This window comes from Sphaerodactylus townsendi, linkage group LG02, assembly GCF_021028975.2.
Source record: "Sphaerodactylus townsendi isolate TG3544 linkage group LG02, MPM_Stown_v2.3, whole genome shotgun sequence".
Lineage (NCBI taxonomy): Eukaryota > Metazoa > Chordata > Lepidosauria > Squamata > Sphaerodactylidae > Sphaerodactylus > Sphaerodactylus townsendi.
In genome coordinates, this window is record NC_059426.1 from 57577182 (window position 1) to 57595561 (window position 18380).

At 43.2% G+C, this 18380-nt stretch overlaps 1 protein-coding gene across 4 annotated transcripts in view; it reads left to right on the top strand.

Moving 5' to 3' along the window:
• Positions 1 to 18380, top strand: part of MYLK (myosin light chain kinase) — a 231470-nt gene that overhangs the window by 172063 nt on the left and 41027 nt on the right. For all 4 annotated transcript variants that reach the window (XM_048486332.1, XM_048486333.1, XM_048486331.1 and 1 more), the window contains 2 exons: positions 1396 to 1512; positions 2883 to 2954. In XM_048486332.1, the coding sequence (XP_048342289.1) occupies positions 1396 to 1512; positions 2883 to 2954 (189 nt within the window). The remainder of the gene's footprint in view (positions 1 to 1395; positions 1513 to 2882; positions 2955 to 18380) is intronic.

Consider the following 18380-nt stretch of genomic DNA (forward strand, 5'->3'; position numbering starts at 1 on the left):
TCTGATGTACCTATCCTAAGACATGTCTCACAAGTACAATCTGGCCTTTCTGTTCCTAGAAAAGATCTGCAGTTTTCTGCCTTTCCATTTTTTTAGGTGGAGCTTTGATTTAGCAGTAGAGGGATGACAGATTTTTCAGCCTGTGAAAAATCTGTTCTATCTGTAGTTAAAGGGTCAGGAGGTAGATGATGCAAAGGACTCTGGTCAATTACCTTTTTATGTTCAGAAAGCTTATTCATGAGCATTGGGACATGGGCACCTGCACTATGTAGTGCAGTGGACGCTCAGTGCACAATTCTGTCACTTATGCAACTTGGCGCTGTGTGGCAGCTCTAAAATAACAGGAACTTCCATGTCCGGAACAGGGACTGCTATGTCCGGGGGCTGCAGCACCAGACTCTCCCAACCCTAGCGCACTACCCAACATGGTCCCAGAGCCTTCCTTACCTGGAGGCTCAGGGCAGCAGGACAACTGAGAAGGCAGCAAGGCCAGTGGGGAGCAGGAGCAAGGTCCCAACCCTGGGAGTCATGCCGGGGCTGGGAGCCACTGGAGAACAGCAGGCCAGGGCTCACGCTGAGGAGCAGTGGGCCAATCCATGGCTGGTGTGAAGCCATGGCCATTGGGGTGAAGGGGAAAGCAGCTAGGCCGTCGGAACTTCTTTCCCCTAGTTCACCTCCAAGACTGCAGCGAGCAAAGAGTGGCTGAGGAACGGGGACAGCCTTAAAAGGATGGGAGGAGGATGAGCCCGGCCCCAGGGCAGGGCTTAGAGTGAAAGCTGGGGGAGGGGAAAGGGACAAGTGAAGGATAAAAAGCCTTGAGGTCCTGATTGCTAGGGAGAAGGTGCTGGCAGGCTGAGGCCTGTGACAAGGCCCTTCGGTACTCAAGAGTAACCCTCTTTGGCTCTGTCTGAGGCCACAGGATGGACCCTGCAGGCTGAGGAACGGGGTGTGACATCTATTTCCATGTGGAAGGGCATGACAACTACCTCCATGTGCTGGTGTCCAGTACTGCTCCAGTAAAAAAATTCACCCCCATATTTCCCATGAGAGGAGATCACTACATTGCTCTTCCTCTTGCTGCTGTTCCCCACTCCCAAAGATCTTGGAGGTGATTCAGAGGAGGATTAAATATGAGAAGAATTCTGGTTGGTACAAATATGCCTCAGTGTAGGCTGAAGTATTTCCTTTGAGACTTCTCCATGTATGAATATGTCAGGTTGCCCTGAGAACCCATGGAAATTAAGACTTTAAACATACCTTCCTGCATTATATTAGTCCAACTAATGTAAAATTAGAAGGCATATTTTAACAGTACTGTACTTTTGTAAGCTGTAATGCCTAGTGACCCTTGTAATATTTGATTTCTCCCTCCCCCCCCTTCTTCCCTTCTTTTAGGATCCTTGTGTTCCCTAACCATTGACAAGGCCTTTCCAGAAGATGAGGGTCAATATAAATGCATAGCTGAGAATACTGCCGGAAAAGCAGAGTGTGCTTGCAGTGTATTCGTGGAAGGTAAGTGGGGTTACTTGGCTTTGAAATTCCAGGGGGGAAGTCATATTAGTCTATAGAAGCAAAACAAAACAGAAATCCAGTGGCATCTTAAAGGCTAATAGCACTTATTTCGGCATGAGTTTTGGTCAGTTAGCGCCCACTTCCTCAGATTTAATGAAAGAAAAGGAATTGAACTCTGATAAAAGCTCATGCTGGGATATTTGCTGATAGTGCTTTAAGGTGCTACTAGGCTGCTGTTTTGTTCTGGTCTGGAAAATGTTTTACTGAAGCACTCAACCCCCCCTCCCCCACCCTTCAACTTATGATATCCTGACCCCACTGGTGACACTCTCCAGTGCTGCTGAATCTGATTCTTATTTGTATAACTATTAAAAGTCTTCCCCTACCCTACATTCTTTCCATGAAAATGTAGTAATTCAATCCCTAAACCAAACAGTGAACCATCTGCATGGAAGTAAGCCCTGTGTCCATATTGCTGTGCGTAAACTTAAGACCCGACAGACTGAGGCTGACAAAACATTGCTTCCAAAATTGTGTTCAAACCTTTTCAATGCTATTGTAGCAATTCCTGCACTACAGCTAGAAGGGTCTGTGTGTCGAAAGCTATATGTGTGCAAGTGCCTGGAACGATGGGGACAAATGGAACACTTCAATATATATATCCATACATACATCACCTCACTGCTGAGTGTACAATTCAGGCTTGTGTACAATTGATGTACAATCAGTGAAGCAACATAACTATATAAAAGCAGTGCTCCATAAATTAACAAAAAATTACTTTCGTTGCAGATCTGTTTATCAGTAGGATATGAGTACATCCCACAAGGGTGCAATTCACCAGAGTGGTATGGTGGTAAAGAGTGTTGGGCTAATATCCGGGAGACCCAGATTCTGATATTTACTTCTGTCATGGAAGCTCACTGGGTGACCTGTGGCCAATCACGTACTCTCAGGCTAACCTACCACACAGGGTTGTCGTGAGAATAAAATGGAGTAGAGAAGAATGATGTAAGCCGCTTTGGATCCCTACTGGGAAGAAAGTCAAGATGTGAATGATTTAAATAAATAGAAAATCTCAGTAAAATAACCCATAAATCACAATGACTTGTTACACTTTCCTGAATTGTCCCCCCCCCCCCCCACACACACACACACAGGGATCGATGACCGGCATTTCCTTTAAAAAAGCCTAATTATAACAGCCCGCACAATATCGATATAAGGAATATCAATATTACATTTAAAGGGCTCCTCCCAAAAAGCTGGCAATCATCAGTCTTCTGGGGGATGGGGGCTTTCTCTGCAAGCATTGCTCCTTAAGCCTAAATAACTAGGTTTAATTTTTTCTTTCTTCCTTCTTTTTGTAGAGTCCTTAAAGGCAACTGAAAAGAAGAGCAAAAAGACAAAAAGTTCCATTCTTCCTGTCCTTGCAACGGAAAGTAAGTGCTTTAACTCACTCTGCTGAATTTTTACACACATGGTTAAGACAGCGTACTTGCTGTACTTACACAGACATGAGGGTAAAAAAAATCACATAAGTCTGACCCTTTAAATGTATCTGTACGATTCTGTATGAGCATTTCCCCCTTATGTTAGAAAGCAATCACACTTGTCTATTTTGTGCTGGTCAGATTTCATGTGGAGTATTGCATGCAGATTTGGGTGCCACATATAAAGAAAAATCTAAGACTAGAATGTACACAGAGGATTGCAGTAATAATAGTTAGGGATCTGAAAGTAAGTCCTGTGAAGCAAGACTGAAGAGACTGGGGGTCTTTAGCCTGGAGAAAACAGTACTTGTTCCAAATGCCTGAAAGGCTGTCTCATGGAACACGGAAAATATTTATTTAAAACATTTCTAACCCACATTTCTCCAAAGAGGACATAAGGTGAACTATTAACCAATACCAGCGGTCTAGCAGGTTTCAAGCTTCAAAGAGGTTAGGCCTTACAATTCATCTGAAACAACCACAACAACACAATAGTGGTTTTCTTAACACATTCAATAAGGGTATCATTACCACAGGATGGCTGTTATTACAAAAAATGCTTTGGCATAGATTAGACTGATTTCATCTGCTTGCATGGTAAATGTATTCCTGCAATGCTTCCTGCAATTCTTCTGGGAGACCTTGCTCCAAAGAGCTCTGTTACTCTACATGGTCATACCACAGAAAGATGATTGTCTACAGGATGTTGTCTTGAAGATATGTTTTTGTTTTCAATTAAAAAATTGTTGGATCTTAAGGAGGATGTGCAAAAGTAATGTTTGAATCACTACATAAATCTGCATTAAGAGGGGGAAAAGGTTGATTCCTACCTATATCTGTGCCTTTGATGATAGGGGTGCTGTTTCTAAAGTCCACATAGTATGAGTTCTTTTCCTTGTCTTGCAGTCTGTTGAAAATGTAAGCACAGCTGGTCAAATGTCAGTGTGAGATTTTCAGAATCTGCTGAGAAAGAGAAAAGGGCAGTGTTGCGATGCTGGGGCCATAATTCTTCTGCCTCTAAACTTGGTCATTAGCATAATAAGAGTAATAAAGACCTACATTCATAATACTGAAGGAGTAAAGGTCCTTCAGGTTACTGATCTCTGTTAACCTTTCAAAATGCTGCAGTCCCACAATGTTTCCCATTTCCTCATTTCAGTCTGTTCTTGAAAGATACGTTTTGCAGAACATTTCTAGATGATGTGAGTAGGATGACAACAATGTGCCTGAGGGTACAAGTGTGCTGGCCCTGCTCTTGTCTATGCACAATTGCCAAAAATGTGAGCATGTCACCTACACCATACGAAGTATAGATTTTACCTGCTTTACTCTTGCCCAAGATCTGAAGAGTATGGATTTTTAGAAAGATCCTCTGTTTCCCAAAGAACTGATCCCCAGTCTCTTATGAAGAAAACCAGTGAGTTCATTTTAGCTTTTCTGCAGCCATCTTACAAAACCTACTCCTGGTTTTTACTGTCTGGGCGATAGTACATTCACAATTTTAAGTAACCTTTAGGGTACAGGATTTCCACTCACATTACGTCTGTTGGGGAGTTAATTCTCCTGATACTTTCTAGTTTATTTGATTCTGTACCCTCTTTGATGTACAGTGCAACATCTCTGCCAACCCATGCCTAAAGAGCTTATACTCAGGAATGAATGAATCCCATAGATTTTCCCCATTCCACCATGTTTCTAACAACAAGTTATAAATTGCCATTGAGCACTAAGCACTCCAGCTCCCCCATCTTGCCTTGGTTACTTCTAGCACTGGCATATAGACACCTATATGTTTCCATCTCCAGTGACTCTTGCCTCCCTCGGCCCCTTAGTCACCATACAAGGCCCTCTTTTACCATCCTACTGTCACTCCCAACTTCTATTATACTCCTATAAGTATTATCCTGAGTGTTTACACAGTCATTTCTTTTGACTGGTCCCAAACTGGAGGCTCCCCAGTTCCTGTTGGCTTTCCCCCAGGATTAGTTGAAAAACTGCTCTGCCACCTTTTTTATATTTATTACCAGCAGCCTGATTCCCTTTTGATTCAAGTGAAGATTTGGCTTGTCCCAGAAAGTTCCCCAGTGCTAAACCCTTCCTCCTGGCATCACTTTCTTACCCATGAATCAAGAAAGTTGATCTGTGCCTGTTTAACTGGCCTTGCTCATGGATCCAGTAGCACTTCTGAGAATGCTACCTTTGAGGTCGTGGCCTTTAACTTTCCTCCCAGAAACCTAAATTTTCCTCTCACATGGCTACATTTCTCAATGGCACTGGTGTCAATGTTCCCAGCACTGTCTGTCAACCTATCTAGACACCAGGTGATTTCCACAACCTTTCCACAAGTCAAGCAGCTCACCTTGGTCAAAACACCTGTCATAGACCCCATTCTCTATCTTCCTAACAATCAAATCAGCCACTACCAAAGCCCACCTCACCCCAACCACGGAGTGGTATACAAGAGGATGTTGGTCTGTCCCCCAAGGAAGGGATCCCTTCTAAGGGATCAGATCCCTTCTTCTCAGACTGATACCTTCCAACCTTGAGACTCTCACTCTTCACAGTAGCAGAATTGCTGTCAGCACAGAACTGAGACTGTTCTGGTATGTCCCTGGAGTTCTTGTCATGAAAACTCTGTGTCTGCCTCAACTTCTCCAAGTCAGAAACTCTAGCCTCAAGGAAACAAACCTCCTGCCTGAGAGCCAAGAGCTCCATGCATTAACACATACTTAACTGCATAATCCTTTTATACTCTTCACCACAAGGAACACGACTGCTGTAGTCTATTCCTTCAAGATTATTGAAGAATATTTTGGGTAGACATCAAAAAGACCAGAAATCATTTTGATGGTATGATTTTCAACCATGGAAATGAATTCCAGACACATTCAGAAAAAAATCCCTTAATCCCATACCTTAATACAATTCTTTCAGTTTTAAAATCCAATTTTATGTTGTTTGTATTGACTGAAGTTTATTTCAACTATGATCTTATGAAAATGAATAATAAAACCAGTTTTATTTAAATAATTTTAGTTTAGTTTGCCCAGTTTTATGGGAGCTCAACTTTTAAAATTTTACTCTTCACTATATGTAGCAGAGAATTTTGTCCAGAGATGGATTTGTTCGTGTTTATATGGTCACACCACTTAAAACCCTGAAGTTATGTGTTTCTGGAGTTTATATAAACATAAAGTCTAGCTATGCAGCTTACTTTTAAAAAAAAAGAGTTTAAGTTTTTATATGGAAGGTTGTTTACAAGACCCTTAGCGAGATGTAGATTGACACTGAAGGTTTGTTCACACACTTTGATTAATGATAGAAATAAGCCAAAATCATCTGTACAGTTTTGCTTTTTCATTCACAACTTTTGAAACTGCTTAGTGTGCTTTTGGGTACCCCTCAAAATTGTTTTTTTTAATCCAAAAGGAATTGTACAGAAGACCTCAGAGTCTGATTTTTGAGACTTTAGAGAACATTCCATTCCCTGTGTGATAGCTCAGGGAAATTCCCAGTCTTGGAAACAAAGTACTTATGCAGCCCCTGAAGTGATCTGCTCAAGTTCCAGAAATGGAAACTGAACTAAAATCCTATAAGTCCTTCCCTCTCAGCCTATGTAGATAGGACTGGGGCCCAGTTCAGATGGAGCTAAGGCCAGTAACATGGGTTGGGAAGGAGGGCTTACGAAGGTTTGTAAAAGAGACTGTGCCTCAGCTTAGAGGGAAGCTTCCCTCAAGTTGGTGAGACAAGCTTAGGGACTGGCTTCTTTGCCCCAAGAAACAGGAACCTTTCAGAAATGGGGCTTGTGAGATGACTTCATGGATTGCCCTAAAGTAAGCTTTCGGTGGTCTGTTTCACATCTGAGTAGTGATGAGTGTAGAGAAAGAAGCAGACACTTTGGATTTTTCTGTGGTTTGTTTGGCTGCTTGATGTACTACCCCTTCCCTGTCAAACAAACCCCGTGGTTTGTTTGGCTGCTTGATGTACTACCCCAATTGGCCATGCTGGCAGGGGCTGATGGGAATTGTAGTCCATAACATCTGGAGTGCCAAAGGTTCGCCACCATGGGATTAAAATCTGGGAGACCTCTGTTTGAATTTTCACTTCATCATGGACATATGGGCTAGTCAAACACTCATCCTAACCTACCTGACAGAAGTGTTGTGAGATTAAAATGGAGGAGAAGAGAATGTTGTAAACCACTTTGGATCCCCATTGGGAAGACAAGTCAGGAATAAATTAAGTTAAAATAAATAAGTATATAAAATGTATTTCTTCAAAACCAGTTTATAGCTACTGGAACAAGGATAATATTCTCCTTTGTGCAATATCAAACAATTTGTATGTGTTTCCTGCACTATTCAGAAAAATAAAAGGCTGTTTTTTCATCACCTCCATTCCCATATTGAACAGGGGCAGTTTTAGCTATGGGGCATATGGGACAGCTACTCTGAGCTGTAGGGTTCTATCCAGCCACAGCCAAACTTTGCTAACAGAGAGGAGAATAAAATGAGGAGGCTAACACCTGCCCTCTCCAAGGCTCAGGCAGCTGGCATGTCATCAGCCCCACTCTCCTACCTGTGCCCTCTGGAGCTTGGGCAGCCAACACGGCTACTTGTGCCTATGGCCTCTAGTGTGACTGGGACCCTGTCTGGGATTTCAGTAGTTGGCATAGTGGCAGCCCTACTTATCTGCTCCTCTGAGGTTCTTGTTGCTGTCTTTCACAGAGCAAGGGCTGGCCCATGGTTGGGCCTAGTATGGCTCTGATGGGGGAGGGGGATGGATGGATGGATGGATGGATGGATGGATGGATGGATGGATGGATGGATGGATGGATGGATGGATGGATGGATGGATGGATGGATGGATGGATGGATGGATGGATGGAGGGTGGGTGGGTGGGTGGGTGGGTGGGTGTTATTTCTCAATCATCAGGCGAGCAGCAAAGTAAAAAACAAGGTTTATTTACATTAACAGCTTCCACACTAATACATAAGGCAGAGTGGGAGAAACAATGCATACACTCGTATGTATGTATGTATATGTATGTATATGTATATAGTATTGATATATCAATTTGAGTATATATATTTATATATAAATTGAATATCAATTTATAGAACGAAGTAAGGAGCTGGCAATGTGGAAGGGGGGGCCAGGGGGAAGGCATGGACAGGCAGTGCGAAGGGAAGGGTGGAGCTAGACAGGCTGGCCATAGGTGGAGGGCAGCAGTCTGGGGCAAAGCTGTGCTCACTGGAAAGTCTTCCAGCTCTGGTGGCCAAGCAAAATTAAATTGTTCTAGAAGTGGTCTCACTTGCCGCGGGGAGACTAAAAAGTGAAAGTGAGGTTTGAAGAAGTACATCTATCCAGTAAATCTAGCTGTGACAGGCATTTGCCACTATTGGGCAGCAGATGACTTGTTCGTAATCAGGCAGGGTCAGGTTCCCTGAATGCCTAGGCAGAGGTGGCAGAGAGGGCCATTGAATCACTATGAATACCCTTGACTCTGATTAAAAGCCAGAGTAAGGTAATTTTGTTGTGATTTTGTTGTAGCATAGTTACTAGTCATTTTAGCACATTCTGACAACTTTCAGAATCTGAGATAGGTTTCCATTCTTCATTTGAGGAAGCATGTTCACAGGCATTTATCTAGAGCCAGAACTAAAAACGGGGGTGACTGAAAGGAGTCACAAGAGAAATTGAAAGGAACAATAACATAGAAGGGGTTTCCTAGAATTACGTTTTAACTGAAACCACAGTGTTAGGATTCCTGTGCACTATTGGTGATGTAAATATTGGTGACGTAAATATTAGGCTTGCACTTATGTGGCCCAAGAGTAACTTTTTAAACAAGACATTTCAGTAATCCTAATGATGATTTTATGAACATTTTTTCTGCCTTAGATTGCCATAATCATACATGGGAAAGCATTTTGCTTAGGGACATCAGAAAACCCCTGTGTACAATAAGAGGAAATACTTCCCCTCTGAGTTTAAGGAAAACTCGTCTAACCATTTCAAAGAGTTTATTGTATAATGTTACTTTTCTCTCTGACAAAAGAACACTATTTTGTAGTACCCGGGATCTTTAAGGAAATAAATCTTCATGTTTGCTACTGCATGAAATCTGTCTGAATTTATGTCAAACAAGTCTTGGCTAGGTTATTTTGGTCTCCCACTGTGAGCTGTTAATAAATGTCACAAATGACAATGTCCAGAACAAATTCTGTGGAAAGCTGCTTTGTTATTTCCTCAGATTTGATTTCCCAGTGTTGATCTTGCTTTCTTGAACAGAATGGAGCATTACAGCATCAGCATAAGAATATGTCATCAGTGTAAATATTTCAGAAGTACTTGATCATATTTCATTATCTTCACAGTGGGAGACCAGTGGGGAAAGCTGTAAAGCACTTCATTAACAGGGGACAGTAGGTGGGTTGGGGCTGAGACAATTCTGAGAGAACTGTGGCTGGCCCAAGGTCACCCAGCAGGAATGTAGGAGTTGGGGAAACAAACCTGGTTCGCCAGATAAGAATCCACCTCTCATGTTTTGGAATGGGGAATGAAATCCGGTTCTCCAGATTAGAGTCTACCTGCTCTTAACCAATGCACCACTCTGGCTCTGGTAAACAAATTAGGTGAGCCTTAGTTGTGCTTTGACTGTGCATAAGACTGTCTGGCACTGTAGTTGGATTCTAAATGGAACAAAATGACCACAAATAAAAAATTTGAAAGATAGAAAAACCACATAGAAAATACTTGAATACAAGAAATTGACTAAGTAGTACAAGTAGACTAAAATGTGTTAAAATCAAATTCAAAGCAATGGCTTTTCCCAGAAATGATGTCACACCACAGCCTGGCTACCTCATATTTCAGGGAAGCAGATGCAGTATCAGATATCACTAATCCATCATCTTATCTGATCAGCAATCTCACACTGTTCACTTCTACTGAAAACTGTACAATTAAGATAGTGACCTAGAATGTGACTGAGGGAACCTGACCCTGCCATCATTGTTGCCCTATGCTTATTAGAAATTAATGTTTAAAATTTGATTCTGTAATATTTCATTCATCAGGAATAATTTTGTTTTCCACCATATGTCCCTGGAATTTTGCTTTTAAACCTCACCTGTTAGTCAAATGTTCAGATTTGGTAAACAAATTGTCCATAGCATTTTCTGCTGTAAGGTCTGTATGTAGGATTTTCCTGTGTGTTTGTGTGTGTATATAGTTTGTGTGCCTGTATGTATGTATAGTTTGTTCCTTTTCTCAATGGGTAAGTGAAAATCTAGCTGCTGATAGTATGTATAAGCAGCAGAGACCTGTCTTTTCTAACTGTGGAAGCCATTCCTCCATAGCACCAGTTAAGCTTTGCCAGGTATGTTTCTTGAGTCTCCGCCAGGTTATTATATTTTAAAGTTTATGCCACTCTGACAACCTGTGACTGAGTTCATACTGGCAAAGAGCAGAAGTTTCCATAAGGACTCTGTTTATAGCGCATTCTGCATAGCTGTTTCAGGACAGACGGAAGGAAACAGTGGTCATTATTGATTACCGTACATAGAAATGGATGAGCACTTATCTAGGCAGCTGAAGCCACATAGGTCTTTGCTGCTGCCAATTGTCTTTTCTTTTTCTCTCTCCAGACATGCTCTTTTCCATACTATAAATGCACCGTTGCAAAGGAATTCCAAAGTAATGCTTGTATGAAAACTATGCTACAGGTCTTGAGCCTTTTGGTGAAACTTCCAAAATTTATTCTGGTTATCTTTTGGGCAGACTTTATTTAAATGTAGCCAGTTCATTTTAATTTGCTTGACATTTTGTAGTAAATCTAGCCCTAATATTGCCTCGGTTGTTCAGTCATTTCTGTCATCTTTGTCATTTCAGTTGCCTTACAGCCCCATTCGGGGGAGGGTGGAAAAATCCACTAGAGGGAACAGCGCAGGGCACCACATCCGCAGTGGTGGGATGTGGCACCAGTATCTCTGCGCTGCTGTTAGGGTGGCAAGCATGGTCTGGCCAGGGGAAGAGCCATGTATTTTACCATACAACTGTATCTGACATGTGGTGGTATTATTGGCTTAGAGAACAGTACAGTTGACCAATCTTCCCCAAAGGGAAAATATTCATTTTGAAGTAGTTTGTATGGGCTCTTCACTCTATGTATTAAGCTTTTGTGCCAAACCTCCCAAAGTTCTTTTTAATCTTATCAGAATTTTAAATGAAGCATGGTGGGGTCTTTCCTGCTGTTATAAGATGAACCTTTTAAAAACTTTGTGCATGGAGACTAACCAATGTGTTCTCCAGATAAGGACCTTTGCCTAAAAGAGAGTTTTGGCAGACAGCTGCATTCTGAAGTGTTGTCCTAGTTATTGAACCTCTGTGATTGACAGGAAGTTCAAGTAGAATTCAAAGAGTGGCAGTTAGAACTCTGACAGCCGACTGGGAGAGAATAAGACAGGAACAGCTGGGAAACAGCTGTGTGAGCTGTAAGATGTCTGCTGGAGGATTTCTTCTTAGGAGTAAAAGGGAACACATTTTGGATTTTTCGGATCAGGGCAGGATCTGTAACCAGTTATTTAAGGAAAATAGCTCTAAAGTTCATAGAGTGATTCCTAAGAGTTTTATGGGAGATCAGCTTTTGTGAAATGAGTGATCCCAGGCCAGTTTGAGAGAGAAACTGTGGAAGTGTCTTAGCGTTCCTAACCCTAACAAGTAAAGAACCACTGTATAAAAGAAACATAAGTTTAAAAAACAAACCAGAGACTGCCGAGGGAAAGCTGTCTCAGTAGAAAATAAAGGTTCAAACACTTTCACGTGAGACACCTTGATATGTTTAAAAATACAATATATTTTCCTAACATGACTCTTCCTAACAGCTGCACAGGTAGGAGAAAAACAGATCTTTTTGCCCCCTGGAAACCCCACAGGGGAAGTTTGGGTCTGGCTGCAGCAGCATCCATGGGTTGAAAGCCCAGTGGAAGTTGCTTGCAATTGGCTCCATCCCTGAGTCCAGCCCCGGAATGCCCCATCCCCCACCAGCACGCAGTTCCGCATCAGACAGGAGGCACATCCACCCTCGTAGGCACCACAGAACTCCACAGCCCCCCCCCCCCCCAAAGGCATGAATGCCCTCACTGACGGTGGGGTAGTTTTTTACATTGGCAGGGTGGGCACCATTGTCATTGTGAACCTGTGCCACATTCTGTGGAAGGTGCCCCCCCCTCCAAATTGGTCTCTTATACTTAACCATCTCAAACTTCTCAGTTCTGTTACAATCTTCATTTCCTGTCATTGATGATTTGCTAACCTGGCTTTTAAATCCCACACACAAACACAAAAAGACAAATAGAACTATTTTAAAGTTGTATTATAAGAAGCTTCTCTAGTGCCAAATATTTATGGCCATCATAGTATTCAAAATAACCCCCTTTGTCGTAAGACAGGGGTCTGCAACCTGCGGATCCGGAGCCGCATGCAGCTCTTTCAGCCTTATACTGCAGCTCCGCCTGGCCTGGAGGACGGAGGGTAGTGTGGGCGTGTCCCTCCAGCCCTCCAGAGCAGCGCTGGAAGGAGAGGTGAGTGGAGCGGTTGAACCGGAGGCGGCTCCGTGCTTGAGGGCACATCTTTTTGCATCCCCTCCACTCACCTCTTCTTCCAGCGCTGATCTGGAGGGATGGAGGGACACGGCCATGCTGCCCTCCAACCCCTGGGGTTGGAGGGTAGCATGGGTGTGTCCCTCCAGAGCAGCTGCCATCCCCCTTTGCCTGCTACGTCAGGCAGAGGAGGTTTCCCTGCCCAGTGCTCCACCTCCCAGCACTGGAAAGAAAGGTGAGTGGAGGGGCCAAACCAAAGGTGGCTCTGTGTGGAGCCGCCTCTCCGGCTCAGTAGATCTTTGGGGCTGTGGAAAATGGGTCCAAATGGCTCTTTGGGTGGTAAAAGTTGCTGACCCCTGTCGTAAGAGCATTCCTCTAAATCTGTCAAAAACCCTCACTCTATTGTTTTGATTTTTCCATAAGCATCACCTCTTTTGCAAAGTGTTTCCTGAGTTTCCTAGAAGTACCGGTAGCAGAAAGTACCGGTAGCAGAAGTACCGGTAGCAGAAATAACCTTTCTTGGCCTTTACCTATGTTACTTTTGACTAATACTGTCCTTTAGCAAAGTCTGTGCTACTCTATACTCTTTTCCACCTAAAGATGACAGTAGAATTGTATATTAATCTGCCATTTTGTTTTTTATAGTGTATTATTAACACCTCTTAATTAATTTCTTGTTAAAACAGTAGCTATTGGTTTCCTAACTAATTTCTTACATGGATGTGACTTTTATAAAGGAAACTGCAAGTGTTTGTGTTGACACTAGTTGCCTGTGGGTTTCTGCCACACTCTAAACATGACAAAGGGTAACAAGAGTGTGCACTTCGCATCACAAAGGGTGTGTACGTTCTCCATTAAATAGAAGAAGCTTACCTCTGAAACTTACCTAGGTTAATTTGCCTGTTACTGGGCTTTGCTAAGACTATCTGCAGCCTTTGCAGTTTTTCACTTGGTGGTTTTACTGTGGCTCAAACTGTGCAGGGAACTATTTACTGAGAAGCAAGAGTAGCCAGAAGTCTTTTGTTGCTATATTTAGTAAAATGCCTGAAAAGGGAAGCAAGAAAGGGAGACTGGGATAGAGATAAACTTGGAGACTTCTGAGCCTCTCTCCTTATGTGACCGTTGTGTAACTTTTTGAGACATGGCAGAATGTTCCAGAACTGCAATCCCTTAGCAGAACCTTTCCCCTCCTTCTGTATAACTAACTTTATAAACTTGTGCTGTGGTGATATGCAGAATTCAGTCATTTTTTTAAAAAAAAATATGATCTTGATTCAAAGGAATTGATTAATTAGCTAAGGGATGCCCTTTCTCCCCCAACTTTACCCATTCAGAAGAATAAATACATTTTGGGACTGCTGCCCACATATGCATACTCCTGCAGGTATTGAGCTTTTGTCGAAATAATTAATGAAGCCTTAGGAACATAAGAACATAAGAACATAAGAACTAGCCTGCTGGATCAGACCAGAGTCCATCTAGTCCAGCATTCTGCTACTCGAAGTGGCCCACCAGGTGCCTTTGGGAGCTCACGTGCAGGAGGTGAAAGCAATGGCCTGCTGCTGCTGCTGCTGCTCCTGAGCACCTGGTCTGCTAAGGCATTTGCAATCTGAGATCAAGGAGGATCAAGATTGGTAGCCATAGATTGACTTCTCCTCCATAAATCTGTCCAAGCCCTTTTTAAAGCTATCCAGGTTAGTGGCCATCACCACCTCCTGTGGCAGCATATTCCAAACACCAATCAGACGTTGCGTGAAGAAGTGTTTCCTTTGATTAGTCCTAATTCTTCCCCCCAGCATTTTCAATGAATACCCCCTGGTTCTAGTATTGTGAGAAAGAGAGAAAAATTTCTCTCTGACAACATTTTCTACCCCATGCATAATTTTATAGACTTCAATCATATCCCCCCCCCTCAGACGCCTCTCCTCTTCCAAACTAAAGAGTCCCAAACGCTGCAGCCTCTCCTCATAAGGAATGTGCTCCAATCCTTCAATCATCCTCGTTGTCCTTCTCTGCACTTTTTCTATCTCTTCGATATCCTTTTTGAGATGTGGCTTACCAGAACTGGACACAGTACTCCAAGCGCGGTCGCATTCACTGCTTTATATAAGGGCATGACAATCCTTGCAGTTTTATTATCAACTCCTTTCCTAATTATCCCCTGTAGCATAGAGTTTCTCTGCCTTTTTCACAGCTGCCATGCATTGAGTTGACATTGCCACGGAACTATCAACCAAGACGCTCTAAACTCCTCTCCTGGTTCGCATCTGATAGCATCCGGACCCCCTGTAGCGCAGCGTGAAGTTTGGATTTTGGCCCCTATGTGCATCACTTCACATTTAGCTACATTGAACTGCATTTGCCATTTCTTAGCCCACTCACCTAATTTTATCAAGGTCCGCTTTGGAGCTCTTCGCAATCCTTTGTGGTTCTTACCACCCTACATAATTTGGTATCATCTGCAAATTTACACCACACTACTCCAATTCCTACTTCCAGGTCATTTATGAATAAGTTAAAGAGCACTGGTCCCAAAACGGATCCTTGGGGGACACCACTCCTCACATCTCTCCATTGTGAGAACTTCCCATTTACACCCACTTTTGTTTCCTGTTCCTCAACCAAGCTTTAATCCATAGGAGGACTTCCCCTCTTATTCCTTCATTGCTGAGTTTTCTCAACAGTCTCTGGTGAGGAACTTTGTCAAAAGCCTTTTGGAAATCCAAGTAGACAATGTCCACTGGTTCCCCCTTATCCACATGTTCGTTTACACCCTCAAAGAACTCTAGTAAGTTTGTAAGATGACTTGCCTGTGCAAAAGCCATACATGCTGACTCTGCCTTAGCAGGTCTTGCGTTTCTACATGTTTGATAATTTTATCTTTAATGATAGATTCTCCTAATTTACCAGGAACAGATGTCAAACTGACTGGCCTGTACTTTCCCGGGTCCCCCCTCCACCCCTTTCTTAGCATTTCTGCGTGACATTGGCCATCTTCCAGTCTTCAGGGATGGAGCCTGATTTCAGGGATAAGTTGCATATTAATGTGAGAGCATCAGCAATTTCATGCTTGAGCTCTTTAAGAACTCTTGGATGAATGCAATCTGGGCCAGGGGATTTGGTAGCATTTAGTTTATCAATGGCTGCCAGAACTTCTTCCTTGTCTACCACTAACTTCGCTAGTTCCTCGGATTCACCTCCTAACAAGCTTGGTTCAGGTGCAGGAATTTTCCTCACCTCCTCTTAAGTAAAATACGGCATGCTTAGAATCTCATTCCAGCTTCTCTGCAATCTCCCCGTCATCTTTTAGCACACTTTTTGTTGCCCTTCATCACTCTTCCAACGGGCCTACCGCTTTCCCTAGTTGGCTTCCTGCTTTTTTGATGTACTTGAAGAACTGTTTGTTGCTAGTCTTGATGTTCGCAGCCATGCCTTCCTCATAATCCTTTTTTGCCTCCCTTACAGCTAACTTGCTTCTCTTTTGCCACCATTTGTGTTCTCTCTGGTATTCTTCATCAGTTAAGTTGGACTTCCATTTTCTAAAAGACATCTTTTTTTTCCTAATAATTTCTTCAACCTCCCTTGTTAATCATGGTGGCTTTCTTTTGGACTGGGCAAATAATAGGAGAATAATAGATTTTGTGAGAGATCAAGCCAGATTAATGTATCCTTTTATCACATATCCTGATGGAGGGAGGGGAAAAAAAGAGGAGTTTGGATTTATAACCCCCTTTCTCATCTGTAAGAAACCCCAAAGGGACTTACAAACTCCTTTCCCTTTCTTTCCCCACAACGGACACCTTGTCAGGTTGGTGGGACTGGGAGAATTCTAAGAGAACTGTGACTAGCCCAAAGTCACCCAGCAGGCATGTAGAAGAAACCTGGTTCACCAGATAAGAGTCGACCTTTTATGTGGAGGAGTGGGGAATCAAACCTGATTCTCCAGATCAGAGTCTACTGACTCTTAATCACTACACCCTGCTGGCTCCCCATAGGTCCAGTGGAAGTAATTGTCATGTGCTGGTGTTTTTGTAGCTTCTGTTCCCAGAAGCTGTTCTGAATGCATGCCCAAGGTTCCTTGAACAAACGCACCTCATGGTGGTTTTATGCATGTTGTAGCAGAAACCTAAAAGCAGAACTGTAGTTCTGTTGGGGGTGGGGGTGAGAGGGTGATGTGATACACATCCAGATTTAGTATATATAAAATTGTTGAAACTTGCCAAACCCTGTTGGTTCTCATTTATGTACTGAACTGCCAGATGTGGGACAATTTTAAGCATCTAATGGAGCTATAGGAATTTCTTTTGGTGGTGGAAAATGCCGTTGAGTAGCATCTGGCTTATAGTGATCCTGTAGGAGAAGAAACTAATAGTGGTAGTTTGCATTGTCTGCTCCTGCATAACAACCACAGACTTCATTGGTGGTCTCATATCTGATGAGACTGGGATGTTCTAGGCCATCAGTGTATCTTAGCCATTGTTTTTTTAAACCAATAAGGAAGGACTCCTAATCCCTTGTTTTTACAAACTCTTCTCAGACTTGATAAGAATAGCAGCTATTGAAATCTATCCAAAAGAGGTGAATGCTAGGGGATGACCAGCTACTTTAAGCAAGTGTTTGCAGAAGCTGACATTCTAAGGTTTTATTCAAGAGCAGAGGCATAGCTCCGGGGGGAGGGGTGATGCACCGAGTGCACGCCATGGTGAGGGCGTGGTGGGGGCAGCAGATGGACCAGTGCACTGGGCGCTTTCCCCCCTTGCTCCGTCACTGTTCAAGAGCAAGCAATATATAGACAATTCAACAGCAAGTGTTAAGCCACAAGGTTTCATTATAATCAACCAAAATAACAGACAACTGTGTGCAAGCTTGTGAGTTCTTCAGAACCTTTCCATAGCTTCACCTGCAGCCCTCTGTACTTCAGGATGCTGGAGTCAGTCATGAGGTGTGCCCCTCCACTCCACTGTACATGTCCACCCAGCTGTAGAGCTGTGCCGCTGCTCTGAGCAACAGCAGAAGCAGCACACCAGCCCACTTCTTGCCCACCCAACATGTGGGCCACTCTGGCTGCCTTCCTGGCCTGTGGGGGGGGGGGGCAAATGCACCCCCCATGTGACCCAGGTGAATAGCACCTGGTTAAGAGCCCCCTGCCACCCCTACAAGATTTGTTTCTATGCAGACCCTGATCTTAAGTCCACTTATTTAATTTTGTTCTCACTTTTTCTCTGTGAAGGAACTCAAAGTGGCTTGCAACAAAATGCAAATCCTCAGCAAGATGGTGCAGCTGGTAATGGTGTTCCTTGTACGCTTCCCTCCCTCTTTTCCTTGCATCTATTCCTGGTGAGAGATGCCAAACAGATTGGTAGAGATAATGTTTTGTTGAGTGGAGGTGATATGAGGTTTCACCCTTATCCTTCTGGGAGGAAGATGTAGAATGGCTGCCCTCAGCTGAAAATCAAAAAACATTCTATTGTTTGGGTTGGGTTTATTAGGTGTTTGGTCGGGCCAGTCTGCTGCTTCTATATAGCCAATTGTCTCCCTCATATCTCTTTATTGCTGTGTTGTGGGTCTGCTTGCCTACACTTGCTCAGATGAGAAAAAAGCAAGGGGAAGCCTGCCCCAGCCTTGGATCAGGGTTTTCCTGATAAAAGCAACCCTTTTGTGCCTACTGTTGTCCTGCACCTTGGATGCCAACAGACTGTCCGTACAGAGGAAGAGTCTCAGGCCAAAGTCAGCACGCCCTCAGCCTCAAAAGCCCAGGAGCCAAAGCTGA